The sequence below is a fragment of the Cervus canadensis genome, chromosome 29 (genome assembly GCF_019320065.1).
Source record: "Cervus canadensis isolate Bull #8, Minnesota chromosome 29, ASM1932006v1, whole genome shotgun sequence".
NCBI lineage: Eukaryota > Metazoa > Chordata > Mammalia > Artiodactyla > Cervidae > Cervus > Cervus canadensis.
The window spans coordinates 6107826-6129222 of record NC_057414.1 but is presented as its reverse complement, the minus strand read 5'-3'; the positions used below and the strand labels follow the sequence as shown (position 1 = coordinate 6129222).

Genomic DNA, 21397 nt, shown 5'->3' with positions numbered 1-21397 from the left:
TGTAGATCCATAATCTGTTACTGAAAGCTCACATGCTAATTTTAGTTAAATCCATGGCAACCAAGAGAACTTAATGTTTCAATTATTCTGTACCTACCCCTTTTGAATCAATCACTCCAGGTTTTGCATTAAACTTCACTGTCTTCAATCGGGCACGTTCCTTTCTTTCCACCCTAAGGAAAATGGAAAATAAAGTGTCTATCACATGGCAAGGCATTTATGATTTTAAATTCCTTATCCAATGAAGAATACCTCTTCTTCCTATCCTTCAGATCAAATGTTTTAAAATATTTCCATTTCTTTGTTAGTATAAAGTCTCAGTATAACATCTCTAAGCTGCTAACACATCCCTTGCAATTTTTGTGTTACATGTACTGAATCGTCACCTATTTGGAAGGAATAAAAACCTAATATTTGCTATTTAAATGCCTGAATCAACCAGAATCTACTTCAAGAAATCACAGTCCACAGATGCAAACACCTAAAGTGGAGGCTAAGTAAACTCTCCTATCCTAATATCCTTTTCTGTTTGCTTCCTTTTTCTTTCCTTCTCTTTAAGAAAGCTGGGGTGTTTACTTTTACCTCAAACAAACATGTTATAATCTTGAACTTTTCCTTTGCCCAATGTCCTTCTGCTGCCATCTCTGCAGTTTTTGTTATTTTACCTTCATTCATTCATCAAGTGTTTATTGAAAGCCCACCCTCTATCAAGTAAGGTGTTGGGGGAAAAAAATCAAAAAGCATGGCTTCAATGAAGACATAGTAATGTCTTCTTGGAGGGGACAGAGGCATAAAAAGACAGATACTACTGTGCAATAAGACTGCTGACAGCAAGGTGAGTGGGCACATCTATCTATCTCATTGGAGGGTGATGAGGAGTAGAAAGCAACGGGGAGGACTTCTTGGAGAAGGAGCACATTTCTGTGAGACTTAAATGGTGAGAAAGAGCTTGTCAGCGGGAAAAGTTCAAGGAGAATCTCCCAGACAGGAGGGAGGAACAACATGTACCAAGACCTGAAGTTATCATCAAGCTAAAGATTGCAGTAAGATTCTGATACAGTGTACATACAGCACAGAGATATGAGGCTGGGGAGGTGGCGGGGCCTCCTTTATAACATAAAGGGGATCCCTCTACGCTAAGGACATGGGGCTTTCTCTTGGGGAATCCTCACGACTTATTAGAGTCTATAAAGCCGAGAAACGATAGACTAGATTAGCATTTTAAATAAGTGACTCTGGGGGAGGAGGAAGATGGATTGGAGGAGGGGAAGAACAGTGGGAAGCAGGAAGCCTATTAAGAAGCTATTGCCATAATCCAGGCAAGAAATGAGGAGTGATAATGAAATGGAGGAGAGGGAAGGGTTTGAGAAACATCAATAAAATAAAGTTGGCAGGTCTTGTGTCTATTTGAAGGGTGGAGTTGAAAAGAGAAGTTAAATATTTCTCCGATTTTTTTTTTTTTGAGCCTTTCTAATTAGACATGATGGTTCCGTCCTCTGAGCCCCACAGCACTTGTCTCCGTTGGTGTTATCTCTTGTTTTCCTGTGTGCTGTTTATTTCTGAGTTGCACATAAAAGGCTCTATGTTCCTCTAGGGCAAGTCTACATATGACTCAGAGTATTACAGCAAGTCCTCAGTAAATTTTAACAGCCAAACTAAAATAATATTCATTGCATTGCTTTAGCATCACTCCTTATTTAAATGTGGCTAGGTCTAATTTCAAAAATGGGGAAAGAAAAAAAGAGAGGAAAAAACCCTGAATCTACAGAAACTTTAAGGGTTTATGAAATCTAAGCTATTCATAGATCAATAATTAACAACATACTCCTCTTTGAGAATGCTTTTGTGTTTCCAGCTGAAACACATTGAAGATCGAGGTTTCTATAGTTACAGAATGGAGTTTCAGAATATATTTATTTTGGTGTGAGAGTAGAATATTTGAGTGGAAACAGATGAGCAAAATTCTTCAAATCTAACCTCAGATATTAAAGCAGTATGTTCCACCTAGAATTTCGACCTGCGCCCAACATACAACAGTTGGGAGGGGAGCAAGGAAGACTTCACACAAGAGAAGTAGCAAAGTGCAGAGATGCTCACTGTGAAAATGCCTGCTCTGAGCTTCCTCAGCTTTTCTCAGTTTTAACGCAAGTGCAAATGCTAATTGGTATTCATCTCTTTGGGTCCTTCTAAAACCGCTGTTACAGCCCCAACTTTCTCCTAGCGTCTCTGCATTAACCAGCCTAATTATGGGAAACACCAGTCCATCAGGGGATGCCAAAATGACATGCAGAGAATACGTGGCTATTTGATTAGTCTATGAAAATAAATTCTGCATAAAGTGAGAGAGCTCACATGGGCCCCAAACATAAATGAAGCTGAACTCAATATTCTATTCTAAGAATTGCTTAGACGGAGCATTCTAATGTCTACCCCTGGTTTCTAAGTTCATGCCTTGCATGTTCCTTCAGAAATGTTTCTATTAGGCCACCTTAGTGGTTCATCACTTAAATCTTAAACAAGTTGCAAAGACTAAGTCAGATGAACAGACAGATGGAGACACACACAAACACACCTAATATGTGATATGGTTTATTACTGATCTTCAAACAAGCAACAAAAAAAGTAAAAAAAAAGAAAAAATTAAAGCCATACTGTAGGAGTGGCAGATTTTGGTTCACTCAAGAAGGAAATCGGAAAACTTTGATTTAACTTGGGTTGGAAGTTTCATGAATAATAAAGATGATGATATAAGTGGTAACCGAAATTTTAACATATAATTATTAATGAAAAAGTCCTTCACATTTACATCTTCATTTGACCGTAACAATAACCAAGTGTGGTATTCTCAGTCCCACTTTATGGTTGGAAAAGCTAAGACTCAGAGCTTCCTAAGTTAGAAAATGGTAGAAATAGGGACTGAGCACATCCATTCTGTTTGGGAAACAGTATTTAAGGACCTTCCATGCCTCCCTTATCCAGTGGGATTTTCAACACCCATGAGACTGTAGAGGGTCACCCACAATTCAAGACCAATATAGTTCCTTAGGAGTCAGGGCCCACTTTCTCACAAATGATAACCATCCTCCTTCTTTGCATCCCAAATCCCAATTGTCCTGAATTAAATAAACCATAACCAAATTCAAGCATTGAGTCACTGACATAATACCTGTTTTGACAGGCTGGCCTCAAAACTCAGAATGAATTTGCTTTTAGCACTGAAATTCAGGTTAGCCAGATGTCTATTTGCAATCTGACATCACAAACACTGGATTGATTTCTCTCCTCAGCAATCTTTTCACATTTATTGCACTCCCAACCATAGTTTCCATCCCAGAGGCCCATGCTAATTGCCTCTTGGGGGTCTCTGCAAATCTTTTATCCTGGGTAGCAAGGGGTGTGGCTTACCTTGTTTCTTCACTTGCCTCAGCCCTGTCCTCTCTCCTAGTGCTTCTTGGGATGCATGTGGACAGTTTATTGCCAAGATCAGTTGGGCTGAGAGATAGGTCCCTACATAAGACTGTGCTTTTCTGAGCATCAAAAGCTCAAAATTTGGAGAAAGGAAAATGTATATCGTTTGAGTAAGCACAAAAGTATTAGATGCATGCTAACCACCTTACCTATATTATCTATAATTGGCATGATAATCCAGGGTTTAAGATGAAGCTGGGCATATAGCAGGTGCTTAATCTTTGTTGGTAAATGAATGAAAGAATCATCAAGGAGCTTACTGGTTCTTGACCTGGATATGAAACCCAAGGCTCAGAGAGTTGAAGTGACTTGCCCAAACAACCAGTGTTTCTGAAAAAAACTTGCTGACCATTTCCTGACGTTTTTCCTTGGTAGGAATCTATGTAAAAGTGTAGCATCACCTTCTTTGTTCTACTAAGTGAGACTCCTTGGGCAGAAAAACATGATGTTAAGAACCTAAGGAAATGGTGGGTCACCTACGTGGAAAGACTGACTCGTGATGAGAAGGACTGACATACTTCTCTCCTACTCAAGAGGCAAGCAATTAATTAGATTGTTTAAGCAGAAATAATCCTCTCTGCCTTAAACTGGATAGCAAAATTTGAGCAATCAGTTCTGTCATCCAGCATCTCCAGAGAGCACCAAATGGCCACGCTTTAATGAGCCCAACTGTCTTCCTCTGTCCTCTTACCCTCCTCCCATCTGGCATTTTCAGGTTCCCGCCAAACACACAGGCCTGCAGCACTGGATGGTCAGAACAGCATTTGGGGCTGGGTATCCCTTTGCCTGTGCCCCCCAGGCCCCGGTGCAGGGAGGACTGAAACGCCATACAGGTTACTGGCCACAGGCTTGCAGGGAAGCTAAGTGAATGAACACTTACTCAATGCTAGCTGCAAGCTGCCATTTGAGAGCCCAGTCACTGTAGGGCAATGAATAGAGACTTGGATTAAGAGACAGGGGAACACATCCCAGCTTGGCTCTTCAGAAACTATGTAATCTCAGAAAAGAGAGATTCTGTGCTAAGAGCCCAGGTTTAGAAATCACACAAATATGCATTGGAATTCTCCATCTGCCACTTACTAGCTCTGTGACTTAGGGTAGGTCACTTAACCTCTTAGGATCTCAGTTTCATGAGACTGGTGAAATTAGGATATTAAGACAGACTTGAAAAATTATGGTGAATATTAAATAATACCAAAAATGGTTAGTACAGTATTTGAAACGCATAAGAGCTTCTTACTTGTCAAGGGCTTCTAGTATACCTTTGGGGTAGTAAAAAGCAATCTGGTCTTGCTACAGAGAGACCTAGGCCAGTGGCTGACTTGCATCCTTGGGGAGGTTACCTGACTTCTCTGATCTTCAGTTTCCTTAGGAAGCTTTTGTGAAGATTAAAGAAAATCTTATATTTGAAAGCACCAGCACAATACATAGTCTATCATCATATGGAATTCACTCCTCTGTCTGGGCCCTTTCACTTCCCTTGATGCCTGCTATGGACTGAATGTTTCTGTCCACACAAAATTCATATGTTGAAGCCTCAATCCCCAGGGTGGTGGTCTATGGGGTGAGGTATTGGGAGGTAATAAGGTCGTGAGGGTGGAGCCCTCATGAATCAGATTAGTGGCCAAAAAGAAGAGACTGGAGAGAAAAGACCTCTCTCTCTTTCTCTCTCTCAGCCACATGAGGAAACAGCAAGAGGACTGTCTGCAAACTAGGAGGAAGGACCTCTCTCTGGGAACCTGAATGGCTAGTGCTTTGATTTTGAACTCCAGAGCTGCGAAATATACATGTCTGTTGTCCAAGGCACCCAATGAATGGTATTCTGTCTCAGCAGCCGGAACTAAGACAGCACCTTTATTTACACTACAGCCCTCTGTCCTCACCACTGTAACTGTGCCATAGTTACATGCTGGTCCCACAAACACCGGGCTCCAGGCAGTGACCTGATGCCAGCACTTGGCACACAGACGGTGCTCATGCGCTGCTTGCTGAACTGAATTTTGTCAATTCTTATTTCTATAATGTTGCGTGGCAGGAATTGCATATGAGTTAAGAATGTTATAGCCTGGAATCAAGTCCCAGTTATGCCATTCATTAGCTGGGCAATTTCAGGCAAGTAAATTAACCTCTCTCTGCTTCAGTCTCCTGGTTTGTAAAATGAAGGTAATTATATTACCTTCCCCATAGGGTTGTAATGAGGTTTAAATAAGTTAATTAATTGTAAAGGCCTTACAACAGTGTCTAGCATGTTCAAGGAGCATTTATTTAAAAAAAAATTATTTACCAACTTCAAAAAAGAGAGAGGGAAATGGCAATGATTTTCAAACTCTTCATCTTGTGGTTTCATTGAAATGATTAAATGGAATCATCAATAGAATACATTTTTATAAAGGGTAAAGTCATACACTGATGTTATCCATTATGAAATTTTTCCAAACTGGCTCTAGGAGCTGAACTATAATTCCTCTCTGGCCTCTAACTGAAAAGGGGCCAGAGAGGAATTAAGGATTGAAAAAAATAACCCTAATCTAATAATAAATCATATGTGTACCAGCAACCACTTATTCTGAGCTATAGTTATAAGATGCTGAATGCAGTATAAAATGAGAGTGCCTCCTTTAGAAGCTAAGCATTAAAGAGCAGCCCTAGGGAAGGCTCATGACAGATTTTAAATTACATTAAGGTAAGTGCACAAGAATGCTTTGTGGGGTATGATTATAAGTGATTTTTATTTCTTCTTGATACTTTTCTAAATTTTCCCATTTTCTACAATGAAATGTGTTACTTTTATAAACACATAAAACAATAATAGTAACACTTTTGGAAAGAGTTACCATCCTAAGGAGAAAATTTAATATAAATACATTTACAGCCATAAACACACACACACACACACACACAGAGATGAGATGGGCAATACTGCACCCTTCATGAGCAAGAGTGCAAATGTCAACATTAGAGTCATGAGACACACTTCTCCAGGCCAGCATGGTGGTTAGGATGGTTTTCTCCTAAAATATTTGCTGCTGCTGCTGCTAAGCCACTTCAGTTGTGCCTGACTCTGTGCGACCCCATAGACGGCAGCCCACCAGGCTCTTCTGTCCATGAGATTCTCCAGGCAAGAATACTGGAGTGCGTTGCCATTTCCTTCTAAAATATCTGAGAGAGAGCCAATTCAAGAATGACCTCCAGCAGGCAGAAAATTACCCAGGAGGACTAACACTGAGAATGTTCCTTGGAGGACAGTGATGTACAGTTGCACAAATGAAATATTGACAAGACTGGTTAGAATCACAGAATCTCAGGGTTGGAAAGTGACAGAAAATTGCGTAGCTCAGCTGTCCCACTCAAAGCTTGCTTCCCTTTTGTAATACTTAGTGCCCCGGAATCTTCCATTATCAGAATCATCTACAGGGACATACACACAAATACAGATCTCCAGATGGGCTGAGTCAGAGTCACTCTGTGTGTCTGTGTGAGGGAGAGAGTGGGTGTACCTTAAGTTTTCATAATGTTCCCTTGGTGTCAAGGCCACTGTCTTCCCAGGTAACCCATACCATCTCTAGGCAGCTCCAACTACTAAAAGGATTTCCTTAAAATTACTTGAAATCTCTTTCCAGACAGCTTTCCTTCTCCACCCATTTCTACCCGTATTCAACAAGATGGCTCCTTCTTCTACAGAACAGCCCTGCAGACAGCTCTGATTAATCACATCAAAGCAAACCAAAATGCTTGCTGCCTTGATATTTTTCAAAATTAAATGGAAGTGGAAAAACAGAATATATACTACTCCTGGGAGTTACTGCTTCAAATTCAGAAAACACAAAAAACTACAAACTCAGAATGTCCTCTCAAAGCAACATCAGACAATTACGCAGGAGCCCAGAGGCTTGGATGGTAAAGAATCTGCCTGCAATGTAAGAGACTTGGGTTCAATCCCCAGGTTGAGAACATCCCTTGGAGTAGAAATGACAAACCACTCCAGTATTCTTGCCTGGAGAATTCCATGAACAGAGAAGCCTATGGTCCACGGTGTTGCAAAGAGTCGGATGTGACTGAATGACTAATATTTTCACTTGTATTTCCAGGAGTTTAGAGAACTGTCTGCTGGTGGGAGACCCACAGGCCCAGGCGTAGAGGGTGGGGAGGGAGACAGTCACGTTGCCCGCTTTCCTCACATTCACCCTGGGCTGTGTGGCCACCAGCAGGAAAAGACAGGGGACCAGTCTTCTCTGAGGTTCAAATGGCCCACAGTTATTCTTGGGGAGAATTTCCATCTTCCCACCGTGGTTGGCGCTACCTCGGTCACTGGGTCGCTTTGTGTGTGCAGCATTTGAATACTCAGCTTCAGGAGGATTTTCTACAAAGGTATTTGGGATGTTTGGATTCGAGGAGGAGAGCCCCTTGTGGCTTGAAAAAAGATAGTGACTGTTTTGAATAAACATTATTCCTGACTTTGACTTCATACCATCTCATCTCTAGGGAGCAGATCATTTGTTTCTCAGACAGTATCTTGGTGCCAAGAGGATACTTATGGGAAGAAGAGCTCCTTTCTAGCAGTGATGGGCAGAAGCGGCTGGGGACAGATGAAGGACGCGGTTGTTCTGAAGTTTATTCCTGCCTTTCAAGAGCAGAGTTAAGAAATGCTTAGAAGAGAAAGAGCATAATATTCCTTCTCTTTTGAACTTTTGGTTGTATGTTGGGGTTAGCCAAGTAACAGAGCTTCCCTGGTGGCTTCCGCGATGCAGGAGGCATGGGCTCGATCCCTGCGTCAGGAAGATCCCCTGGATAGGGAAATGGCAACCCCCTTCAGTGTTCTTGCCTGGAGAATCCCATGGACAGAGGAGCCTGGAGAGCTACAGTCCATGGGGTTGCAAAGAGTCAGACACAACTGAGCCCTAACACTTTACTTCATAGCCGATTAACTGTGATAGTTTCAGTGAACAGTGAAGGGACTCAGCCATACATACACTAGAACATAACAGTCTTGACTTAGGAAATATATACAGAACTAAATATCTGAGTGGAAGCTGGTTGGGGTGGGGACCAGGAGTAACTGAAGCTGTAAAGAAACCTCTGTAAACCCACTCTTTGTAACTCACCAGATGTTCAGCAGCTCACAGCTCAAGAATATAATTTTGTTTTTTTTCTCCAGTGAAACTAGCTTTTAATTTTTTAAATTGAAGTGTAGTTGATTTACAATGTTGTGTTAATTTCTGCTGCACAGTGAAGTTATTCAGTTATATATACGTATACATTCTTTTTAAATATTCTTTTCCACAATGGTTTATCATAGGATAGTGAATATAGTTCTCTGTACTAGACAGGACCATGTTGTTTATCCCCAAGTATCTGATTCTGGATTGGAGTTTTTTAGTCTTTTCCCATCAATGTTTGGACAGAATACAAAGCCAGGACCTCAGCTTTGAAAATGTTCTATTTTACTTGGCTTTCACCTGGGTTTCCTATAAGTAACCCAGTAAATGATGAACCTCTGAAGTAACCCCTCTGAGTCTGTAAGTCAGCACACAAGCTGATAAACATACCCCTGAACATATGAAAGCCGGCAAGTGTTAGGGAGGCAGGATAAGCAGATCCTCTTTCTTGCTTTATGCTGTATCACGGTTACCAGTTTGGGTAAAAACTTAACATGAGAAGAGGGAGAATATTTAATCTGTGTCCCCTGTCCCCACTGACAATTTCTGCGCAGACTGACTAACCCCCTCAAACACATCCTGGGAACGGTCTGCCACAACTTCAATCTCCCCTCCCCTCCACACCCCGGGGAGGTGAGCGGCAAATCCTCGGGAAGGGAAAGTCCTCCTTACCTCCGCTTGCTGGGGATGACCCCCATCTCCTCACTGTCGCCCTCCAGCGTGACCCTCCTGGCTTGCCACCACTCGTCATCAGAGGCGTTGATAACGTGGAGAATATCTCCGTATTTAAAACTAAGTCCTTGACTTGGCAGCCCACTGTCCTTGCTTTTGTCATAGTCAAACATGGCTCTGGAAGAAAGGACATGAGACAGCGATGTTAGGAATCTCTGGCAGCTCAGATCTGGGATTCATCATTTCGATTATTCACTCTTGCCCTGAGAACCCCCTGTCCGCTGGGTACCCACTCCCAGGACTAACCCCTGGAATCCCAGTCAGTGTTCCCACTGCTTTGGTCACAAATCAAGGTTACTTCTTACTTCTCCTGGAGGTTGCAAGGGCAGCCTATTAGGGCCCTTAACCTGGGGTTCTGCTCTCTGGTAGATGCCAGACTCCAGGGAGTGGAGAGTGAGGAGAGGGGATGGGGAGTTAGTGTCTAACGGGAACAGAGTTTTCATTTTAGAAAGGTGAAAAATTCAGGAGATGGATGGTGGTAAGAATTGCATAACAATCTGAATGCACTTAGTGCCCCTAAACTGTACAGTTAAATATGGCTAAAATAGTATGTTTTATATTATGTGACTTTGCCACAATAAGAAAAATATTTAAAAAAACCTGGGATACTGCTTTGTGGAGATCATCACATGCAACAAGGTAATAATGGAAGATGATAAAGGTAGGTTAGTACCTTATTGAGATTTTTTTTCTCTCACTACAATCAAATTTTATAAATCACTATAAAGAAGTAAATAATGAAGAGAATGATGGGCATCTTTCTGAATGCAGCATTCTGTCTGATGAACAAATCTTCTCAGATGGATCAAACTGCTTCCACAGAATACCAAGCCTACCTTGTCATTGCATTTATCACTCTGAATTGTAATTCTCGCTGTATGTATCATGTTTTCCCCACTAAAAAGCCTTTGCTGAGCCTTTGCTAAGCCTAACACTGTAATAGGCATGACTGGTGGGGTAAAGGAGTTGGAAGCAGAGTTAAATGATGACCAAGACCTTAGCTCTTGCCCCCAAGCAGCTGACAATCTGTCCACCTCTTTCTGTGTCTCCCACAAACCATCACCACACACACACTACCTGTGATTTCCCTGGAGAAGCAGACTTTGCCGTGTCCTTGTTTATTTCCACTCTGATTCTATTCTGACAATTTCCTTAGAGTGTAGCCACTATGCAAGCAAAACTAGCTAGCTCTGGTGGGCAGATTTGTCTAAAATCACTGAGGACTGAGTGTGATTCTTTTTCTTTCTTTTCCCCCCTCTCATGAAAGAAATGTCACATCTGCTGTGATGGCAACCCAAATGAGTTGAAGGCATCAGCCCTCAAATACTGCAGGAAAAGCTGAATTACTTGCAACACAGCCCTTCTTCCATTAACTCTGTCCCCAAGGGTGGAATACGGTGAGGGGGGTGTCTCAGCTCCCAGAATGACTCATTTTCACCTTAACCATCTGCATCTTCCTTACCAAAGACTTCACAAAACCCTCGCCAGGAAAAGGGGGCTGAGAGGAGGCAGAGACCCACTCCTGACTCTGTCACTTCTCTGGCTGGCAGATGAGACACAAGTTAACATTGCAGAACCACAGCTTTTTAAATGCAAAATTAGTCCAATAACTATATTCACTTGGAGCTGCTGTGAGCTTTAATGAAACAACATATTGGATGCGTCGGGCAGAATGTAGTCTAATAGTGGCTAAGAAAGCAGACTCGGGGGCCACACTGTTAGGGCTGTGTTCTGGTCCTGGCACTTCTCTCTTACCAGTCACACAGCTGGTAACCCAGGCACCCTCCTGAGTCCCTCTGAGGACTCAGTTCCCCCGTATGGGACACAGTGATTTCAACAACGGAGATGATAACAGCGCCTCTATCATGGGATTGTGCTATGGATGAAATGCTGCCTAAGGTAATACATGTAAAGTATACACAAAAGTGCCTACACACAGTGACAGTCATTAAGTATGAACCGTTGTTGTTGTTGTTATACACCTCCTTTTCCCCTTTTGAGTGTATACTTTTAAACATCCTTTCTATGGATTCTACTCTGTGCAAAAACAGACTGACATAACAGTCCCAAGACTGCATCCCTTAAAAAGGCCTGCTACAAGGACAGCCTTTGGCTGACATTTGGGAACTCAGCTTTTGGGAGGCTTCTTTCCATTTCCTGTTAAGAATAGTTTACTGTGCCTAAACTGTCTACATACACAATATCATTTAAGCTGAATACTTGCTTTTCCCCTGGGAGTCTGGAATTGTGGTAGGTGCCAGGCAGAGAGGGCGCCTATGTGAGCAGCCCCAAATACAATCCCTGGACACTGAGTCTCAGGAGCTTCCCTGGTAGACAACATTCTACACCTGTTGTCACAATCCATCGCTGGAGGACTTAAGCATGTCCTTCCTGACTGCACTGGGAGAGGACTCCTGCAAGCTGGCACCTCATTTCCTCTGGACTTTGTCTCATGCTCTTTTCCTCTTGCTGAGCTGGCTTTGTATCCACTTTCTGCAATAAATCATAGCATGAAGATGAGAGTCCGACAAGCCCTCCTAGTTGGGAGTTGTCCTCAGGACCCCCAACACTCACTTCATAGACTGGAAACCATGTTTACATACACTTTCTCATTTGTGCCTCCATCCATCCCTAGAAAGAAAGTACAACGGATACAGTACTTAGTATCCCCTTTTTACAGGTGGGGGGCGTACCAAGTGAGGCCCCCTCCAACTAACGCAGGATACGTGGCTTAGAGACAGCAACCTGGGGCTGGAGTGTTGAGCTCTTGGTCCTAAGTCCTAGTTCAGTGGTCTCCACCTTGCCCCCTGACCCCACGTCAGTCTGGGAGGGGTGAAGGTGGTGACAAGGGGGCAAGGATGATAATCATGATGACAAGCACTATACATGCCCACATTAGGGGGCCTGGCCCTCTGTGTTCATTGTCCTACATTTGACATCATAACAACCTGAAAGGTAACTGTTAGTATCTCTGTTTAATAGATGGGAGAGGAGGTTCAGGAAGTTCAGAAATCTGCCTCAGGTCACAAGTGAACACGTGGTAGAAACTGAACCCAGAATAAGGCCTGACTCCAAAATGCACATCCCTGGTTATTTCATTACAGTGCCCATGACTCGGCCGTACCAGGAAATTCTAATCTTCCCTTCAGAGCTGACTACCTCTTCTCCCCCAGATCCCTGAAGTTCCCTTACCGCTCAGCTCCTGTCCCCAGTATTCCTTATCTGAAGGTCTCCAAACCTCTAGTTCAGCTTCAGGTTCTTCTGGATGTAAAGTGTGGGGACTGGAGGTAAAAAGGCATCAGGAAAGCTGGCAGGTGGTGGCCAAGAAGGCAGGCTCTAGGGTCAGACTACTTGGGTTTGCAACTTTTAAACTGTGATCTTGAACAAGGTACTTAACGTCTCTGGGTTTCAAGCTTTCTTAATTATAAAATAGCATAGTAATAACACCAGCCACCTTGAAGAGTTGTGGTGAGGATTTAATGAAATAATACATGTGAAGTATTGTAACACAGCCTGGCAGTAGCGAGTGCTCAATAAATGTTAGCTAATACTACTAGGATAGTCATTCTGAAAAATGCACTGGGATTTTAATTCCAGTTTCTGAGTCCCAACTGTGCCACTCAGAAGCTGTCATATGGACTGTGTACAAAGATATCTAAAACTCCTCTGTGTACTCAAGACCCAGTTTAGTGCTGGGTACAAGGCAGACCTTCAGAAAGTTCTGTGGAAATATTTAGGATGATCTTTGAAAGCCCCTGGTGACTCAGACTGGTAAAGAGCCTGGCCTGCAAAGCAGGAGACCTGGGTTCGAGCCCCAGGTTGGGAAGATCCCCTGGAGAAGGGAATGGCAACCCACTCCAGTATTCTTGCCTGAAGAATCCCATGGACAGAGGAGCCTGATGGGCTACAGTCCATGGGATCGCAGAGTCGAACACAACTGAGCGACTAACACTTTCACTTTGAAAGCTCCATTTCTTTCAAGTCTCAGGGTCCCGGTCTGTAAGGGGAGGGCAGCAGAAACCAATCCCAAAGGTCCTCAGCAGGTGACCCATTCATTCTACTGAGCTCCATTCCAGTCTCAAGTCATCTTTTCAAGAAAACATTTATTTACTTGGCTGTGCTGGGTCTTAGTTGCAACATGTGGGATCTTTAGTTGCGGCATGTGGGATCTAGTTCCCTGACCAGGGATTGAACTTGGGCCTGCATTGGGAGCATGGAATCTTAGCCACTGGACCACCAGGGAAGTTCCCCCAAGTATTCCTGAGGGGAGATTTCCCACCCTTGGGATCAGCAACACGCTCTCTCCATGAGTTCTATTATCTTGGACAAACTGCCTCTCTAGGATTACACTGATTTAGACTCGCCAGGTCCCTAAAAACAAGCAGCTGACACATTTCAGTAGCTCCTGGCTCCTTTGGATATTAATGGATCATCACATCTGGGGAAGAGGCTACAGTGCCCCGCCACCTATTTTAAAAAGTGATAAGCTGCTTTTAATTTGCTTTATGTGCTAATTCATCACAGCTACTTTTATAAAATGCCATTAAGACTCACACTTTCCACCCAGGGTGCTTTTAACAAGTCCATTAGACAAGTGGAATTAGACATGAATAATTCAATGGCTCTCCCATCCCTCCTGCCCCTCCTGCATTTCAGCATGTGGCGGCCCCTTGCCCCCCAGGGAAGCCTAGGGAGGGAGGGGTGAAGCAGATGTTTGTCCTCATGGCAGGCCAGCCTGGCTGCAGAGACCTAGGCACCAGACCAAAATTGTGCTTATTAAGTGTCCCACAATGTGCTAAAGACATTCTATTCACTGTCTCCCTCAATTTGCTGGGTTTGAGCCAGCATACCAGTTATACACCAAGCTTTGGAGAAAGGAAAGATCTGGGTGTTAAGTCTCAACTCTGTCATTGCTAGTTGTGAATTTTAGGTCTGTGGCTTAACCTCTTAGATGACCTCTTAACCAGAGACGACCATTCTCTCATTGATCACATGCAGATAACGATGGCATGAACTCACAAGACCGTCATGGAGATACTGCTATGGCACGGTGCCTGTAAAGTTCCCAAGAGACCTGCACAGAATGAATCCCCTTCGTTATTATTTCTGTTAACAATCCTGCCATGTAAGCATTTTGGATCTCATAAAAGAAATGAGAGTCAAAGAGCCGAAATGAAAAAAAAGCTAGTAAGTGGCAGAATCAGGATTTAAACAAGACAGATGTGTCTGAATCAAACGCCTGTGCTCTGATTGCAGAATTCAGCTTGGAGCTCCTGATAAGGGATGCAGTCAGTACTTAGATCTCATCCCCAAAGATTTCATGATCAATGGATGATCGCCTTGACGCTGACACTGTGGACTAGACGTCAGGAGAGAGGCGCATGTAGTTTACTGAGCACATGCCCAGTTCTCACGCTGCCCTGAAATGTGTATTTTAGCCTTGTGCTGCAGAGGAGGAGACACAAACTTCGATAAATTAAGCAACATGTCCAGGAGTACGTCAGCTATCAAGGTGGGCTTCAGCTTTTGTGCCCTATGCCTTTGTTCTTTAAGATGCTTTGGGGAAATGAGGTAAATTTACACGTGGCTAATATTTATGTGTCTCACTGAAGGTCCTCTGGGGCATCTTCCTCATCAAGCCCCAAGCTCCTTCCCTGGGAGTTAAGTTCCCCGCTCACATACTCTGATCTCATTCTGCTTTGTGCTTTTTAACATTTGCAAATTCTATTTTGCATGAGTATGGGGATGGGGAAGGTTCACATTCCTCCCAGCCCCAGAATCTAGCCCATAAGAGATGATCAAGAAAAGTTATTTTCTGTTATTCAGTCTGTAACCTATGCCCGTCATAGGGTAATTCTTGGAATTCAATAGTTCACTTGCTTTCCTGTAAAGGCCTGGGCAGTTGGAAATAGCAAGTAAGGAAGGCCTGAGTGACACCCAGCATAGGCCTCCCTGGCTTCTGTAGGAAATGACGAACATACGTGCACCATTCCTGTCTCTCAAGTTAGAACATATCCACCCCAGGTGGAGGGTGACATGCAGCTCTGGACCGATGTCTTCTCACATCTCCTTGAGAAGCCATATACACCCCTGTAGATGAGTCATCATGTCCAAACTTAGCTCTGTCAAGGCCACTTATTCTCCCATCCATCTCAATACTAAACTTCCCCCAGTGAAAACAGTGGTGAGAACCACCACCAAAGTCAGTCTAGAGGATGGGAACAGGCTAGCCTCTGCCAATCCTTGCTAAGAGGCCATTGACCACGATGCTGCTGTTTACTGAATGGTTGCTGAGCACATAGTAAGCCTACAACATGTCAGGCGCTGTTCTGGGTATTTATTATTTGTGATTCAAAAGATAACCCTTAAGAGTTTGGAATGGTCATGTACACACTGCTATATTTAAAACAGATAAGCAACAAGGACTTACTCTACAGCACAGGAAACTCTGCTCAGTGTTATGCGGCAGCCTGGATAGCAGAGGGTTTTGGGGGAGGATGAATACATGCGTATGATGGCTGAGTGCCCTGTCACCTGAAACTATCACAACATTGTTAACTGGCTATACCCCAGTACAAAATAAAAGTTTAGAAAAAAAGACCACTTAAAAGGCAAGCATTGTTCCCATTTTACAGAAGGGTAAATACACTCTATACCATGGACTGTGGTATCACATGGGTTATTCCACTTAATCACCAATAACCTAGTAAGGCAGGTTTGTGTTCTTTAAAGACACCCTTTTCAACACGCCAGTGTTTCCTTTTACGTGAGGGGGCTATTGGGAAAATGCCAGTTTCTACTGGACCCAAGGCACCAGGCAGTCACTGTTATGAAGGAAGATGGAACTAATTGGGCACCAACCAGAGGTCCTCACAGTCTGGGCCTCTGCACAGCGGTGGCGTTTTGATCATAATCAGGGAGGAAGCATCATTTCCGGGGGCAACAACTCTCTGTCTCTCTGTTTCTCCTGAGTCTCCAGTGCTCCCAATTCCCCAAGGGATGTGGCATGAGCCGATTTCACATGTCTGGAGGTCTGCAAGTTGATCATTTCAGACAACTCATCATCAGAGTCTCCAGGGACGGGGCCCATTCCAGGCTGTCTTCTCTCCCAGGCTGTCCTATCATCTGTCAGGTTGGTTTACAGGGCAGCACCGGCTGACAGGCCCCCCATCGGAGGGAAGCAGAGGCAAATCTGGACCTGCACAAAGGCAGGCTCGACAGACCACAGCGAGTGGCACTTCAGCTTTCAGGGTTGGGTGAGGCTATAAAGATTAATCATCTCAAAACCACTGTCTTTTCCCCCGAAATGCTATCAGCTGGCTACTCAGCAAATGAAATATGGGAAAGAAGAACATGACTAGGATGAATAGCCCACGTTTTATGACAGTTCTAAGAGCTCTTTATGTTCTGGCCTTGGTTTGTCAGACCATCGAGATATATTAATCAAGATATTCAGAAAGGCTGACAAAGCCCCGACTGCAGCCTTTTATTTCTGATCTGACCTAAAAACGCAGAGCAAACTTTGGTATCTACTTTTTAGGGCCTTAGTGTCACAAATTAGTAAGCTTGCAGTACATGTGTGCGAAGTCGCTTCAGTCATGTCCGACTCTGTGCGACCCTATGGGCTATAATCTGGCAGGTTCTTCTGTCTGTGGGATCTCCAGGCAAGAATACTGGAGTGGACTGCAATGCGAGAGAAAAAGAATATCCTGATTTGGAGTTTCTTTATTGCTGATAAACAATTATCATCTAAATATTTAAATTTATATACAGAAGACTTATGTCAAGATCGTGAGACCTCACATAGTCCTAGGTTCAGACAGGGGCTCTGCCAGTTAAGCACTCATGTGATTTTCATGTCTGTACCGCTATCTCCAGAGGTACAAAATAAAGGGCAAGAATCCTTATCCAACAGAGTCCTCATGAGAATTATATGTATCAGAGCTTTTAGTACTCAGTAAGAGCTCTATGTTTGTTCACTGAATCTAAAATCTAAACTTCTTCCCTGTAAATTCCACCCCTCTTCTAGTGTTGCTCATTGGAGCATAAGTAAAGGAACCCTATCTCTGCTTTCCAAAAACACCTTAAGTATTTACTGATTGACAACTGATACCAGCTGATGTGGTGCTGGGCTTAGAAGAAGGTGCTGGAGACAGTTCATTTCTCTCATGAGCAAATGAAAAAGGGGGGAAAGACATCCAAGAACAGTCCATACACCTTCCCCAAATCCTTAGTGGTAGTTTATCTGGATCAATGATGAAATTCACATACCACAAAACCAGACTCCTGGATAATGACTTCAGCTCCACCAATACTGAGTTTCTTTTTTTTTTAATTTTGTTTGTGAACGTCAGAAAACTGTGGAAACTACCAGACTAGACTGAAGCAAGAGAAAATCTGCAATTAGGGATAACTTCACCTCAAAATCTCATATATATCCATTAAGGCTCCCATTATCACCTACTGAAAGAGGGCAGTTAGAGAAGACAGAAGATGCTTCCTTACTCACCTGGGGAAAAACACTGAGTTCAGGATGTGATTTAATTTACATGCATGAGATAACAGTCACTGAAATATTAAAAGCAACATTATTTACAGAGTGCCCATTATGTGCCAATCATTGTTTTTGCCGAGGACTCAGAAATACACAAGAGGCTTGCTTCCTGTCCTCATGGAGCTTAATATTTGGTTGAGGATACCAGTAAGGAGTGGGCTTGCCTGGTGGCTCAGAGAGTAAAGAATCTGCTTGCAATGAGGAAGACTAGGGATTCAACTCCAGCCGATCCCCTGGAGAAGGGAATGGCTATCCACTCCAGTATTCTTGCCTGGAGAATTCCATGGACAGAGGAGCCTAGCGGGCTACAGTCCATGGGATTGCAAAGAGTTGGACATGACTGAGCAACTAACACTTTCATTTTTCATGAGTATGGGGTATATTAATTTGGCTACTCATTTATTCATTCAGCAAATATTTATTAAATGTGTACCAATGATGATTCTAGGAACTTGGGGTCTACTGGTGAACGAAAACAAGACAAAATTTCATGACTTCATGGAGCTTATATTCTAGTAAGAGAAGATGGGCAAAAAACCAATAAACCTGATAAGTAAGCAAAGAGTATATTAAGTTAGGAGTGGCTAATTGGTATAGAACAAGTTAAAAATAGAGCAAAGTAAGAGGTATCAAGATTTTGAGATGGGGAAGAATTGTGGTGGTTAAGGTTGCATTTATAAATAGGGAGCTTATCCTATCTTTGACAAAGGAGGCAAAAATATACAATGGAGAAAAGACAGTCTCTTCAACAAGTGATGCTGGGAAAACTGGTCAGCTATATGTAAAAGAATGAAACTAGAACACTTTCTAACACCATACACAAAAATAATCTCAAAATGGATTAAAGACCTACATATAAGACCAGAAACTATAAAACTCTTAGAGGAAAACAGGCAGAACACTCTCCAACATAAATCACAGTAAGATCCTCTATGACCCACCTCCTAGAGTAATGGAAACAAAAACAAAAATAAACAAATGGGACCTAATTAAACTTAAAAGCTTATGCACAATGAAGGAAACTATAAGCAAGGTGAAAAACACAACCCTCAGAATGGGAGAAAATAATAGCATCTGAAACAAATGACAAAGAATTAATCTCCAAAATATACAAGCAGCTCATGCAGTTCAATACCAGAAAAACAAACAACCCAATCAAAAAGTGGGAAAAAGACCTAGACAGACATTTCTACAGATGGCTAACAAACACACGAAAAGATGCTCAACATCACTCATTATTAGAGAAATGCAAACCAAAACCACAATGAGGTATCATCTCATGCCAGGCAGAATGGCCATCATCAAAAAACTACAAACAATAAATGCCGGAGAGGGAGTAGAGAAAAGGGGACACTCTTACACTGTTGGTGGGAATGCAAACTGGTACAGCTACTATGGAGAAGAGTGTGGAGATTCCTTAAAAAACTGGAAATAGAATTGCCATGTGACCCAGCAATCCCACTGCTGGGCATACACACTGAGGAAACCAGATCTGAAAGAGACACGTGCACCCCAATGTTCACTGTAGCACTATTTACAATAGCTAGGACATGGAAGCAACCATTGGCAGACAGATGGATAAGGAAGTTGTCGTACACATACAAAACGGAATATTACTCAGCTATAAAAAGGAATGCCTTTGAGTCAGTTCTAATGAGGTGGATGAACCTAGAGCATATCGAACGGAGTGAAGTAAATCAGAAAGAGACTCCCTATATGCAAAACAGAAAAAGAGACACAGAAATACAGAACAGACTTTTGAACTCTGTGGGAGAAGGTGAAGGTGGGATGTTTCGAAAGAACAGCATGTATACTATCTATGGTGAAACAGATCCCCAGCCCAGGTGGGATGCATGAGACAAGTGCTCCGGCCTGGTGCACTGGGAAGAGCCAGAGGAATCGGGTGGAGAGGGAGGTGGGAGGGGGGATCGGGATGGGGAATACGTGTAAATCCATGGCTGATTCATATCAATGTATAACAAAACCAACTGAAATGTTGTGAAGTAATTAGCCTCCAACTAATAAAAAAAATTAAAAAATGAAAAAAAATAAAAAAAATTCTCAATGAAAATAGACCTAGCCTAATGATCAAAATAGAAACAAGTTGTATGGTTAAGCAGTTTGTGCTTTTATTTACGTTTTTCTCATTAGGTTTCAGAAGTCTTTTAAAATTACTCTGGACTGTTCTGCAGAAATTAAAATAAAGACTCTAGCTTTTTGGAAAAAAAAAAAAAGAAAGAGAAAGACAAATACTGTGTATTAACTCATATGTGGAATTTAGAAAGACAGTACCAATGATCCTACATGTAGGGCAGCAAAGGAGACATAGATGGAAAGAACAGACTTTTGGACTCAGTGGGAGAAGGTGAGGGTGGGATGATTTGAGAGAGTAGCATTGAAGCATGTACATCACCACATGTAAAATAGATGACCAGTGCAAGTTTGATGCATGAAGCAGGGCACCCAAACCTGGTGCTTGGGGACAACCCAGAGGGATGGGGTGGGGAGGGAGGCAGGAGAGGGGTTCAGGCTGGGGGGACACATGTACACCTTTGGCCGATTCATGTCGATGTATAGCAAAAGCCTTCACAACATTGCAGAGTAATTATTTTCCAATTAAAATAAATTAATTTAAAAAATAATAAATAAATAGGGTGCTCAAGGTAGGATTGGTTGAGAAAACCATCTGAGGGGAGGCCTGAAGGAGACGAGGGAGTTGGTCATGCTGGGCTCTGAGGAAAGTGTTCTAAGAAGAAGAAACAATGGTGCAAAGGCCCTAAACAGTTAAAATTGGGCATAATAGGCAATATCCTGAGAATTACTGTGAGGTGCCACAGGACGTCGGGGTAGGAACCCCCGGCATATGTTGAGAAAGGAGTTCATGAACAAGGGAATGACTCTCCCAGATCTATTAGCTGAGACTTGGTAGCACCCCTCCCACCCCACCCAACTGAGCAGGTGTGTCCCTAACAGGAACCCCTCAGTGGTAACAGTGATCTCACGTCTTGAAGACTCCATTTTCTTCCCTCAGTGTCTCCACTTGTGAATGTCTCCTTGGAAGCATGCACAAGAATTGGGCCACCGAAGAGCCTCCCATCTTCTCTTGGATACATTCTACTACAACTCACATGCTGCAGATGGAATTTTTTAGCCAAGATTTTTTCTTAACGTTGTTTTAAAAAGTTGAAGCATTAACCAGATGTAAAGAAATAAGCATAAAATCGTCAACGAATTTCAATCTTGTCTTTGAAACTCGTGACGTTCCTGGAAACCCTCTGAGCCTATCCATTCCCCTCTCTGTGCCAGGCTGCAACCTTGTACCTGGTTATATTCTTGCACTTAGCAGGAGGCATCTTGGTTGATTTGCCCGTGAGGGTATTTCGCTGCTATACAGCTCAGCTCCTCAGGGTTAGGACAGTGTCTCCTTTGTCTTTGTGTCTCTCCCACAGAGCACAGAGGAGGAGGTGTTCATAACACGAGGCTACAT

General features: G+C 42.9%; 1 protein-coding gene across 36 annotated transcripts in view; it reads right to left on the bottom strand.

Moving 5' to 3' along the window:
* DLG2 (discs large MAGUK scaffold protein 2) overlaps positions 1 to 21397 on the bottom strand; it is a 2236304-nt gene that overhangs the window by 69357 nt on the left and 2145550 nt on the right. For all 36 annotated transcript variants that reach the window (XM_043451476.1, XM_043451478.1, XM_043451480.1 and 33 more), the window contains 2 exons: positions 9297 to 9473; positions 98 to 173 (listed from right to left, as the gene is read on the bottom strand). In XM_043451476.1, the coding sequence (XP_043307411.1) occupies positions 98 to 173; positions 9297 to 9473 (253 nt within the window). The remainder of the gene's footprint in view (positions 1 to 97; positions 174 to 9296; positions 9474 to 21397) is intronic.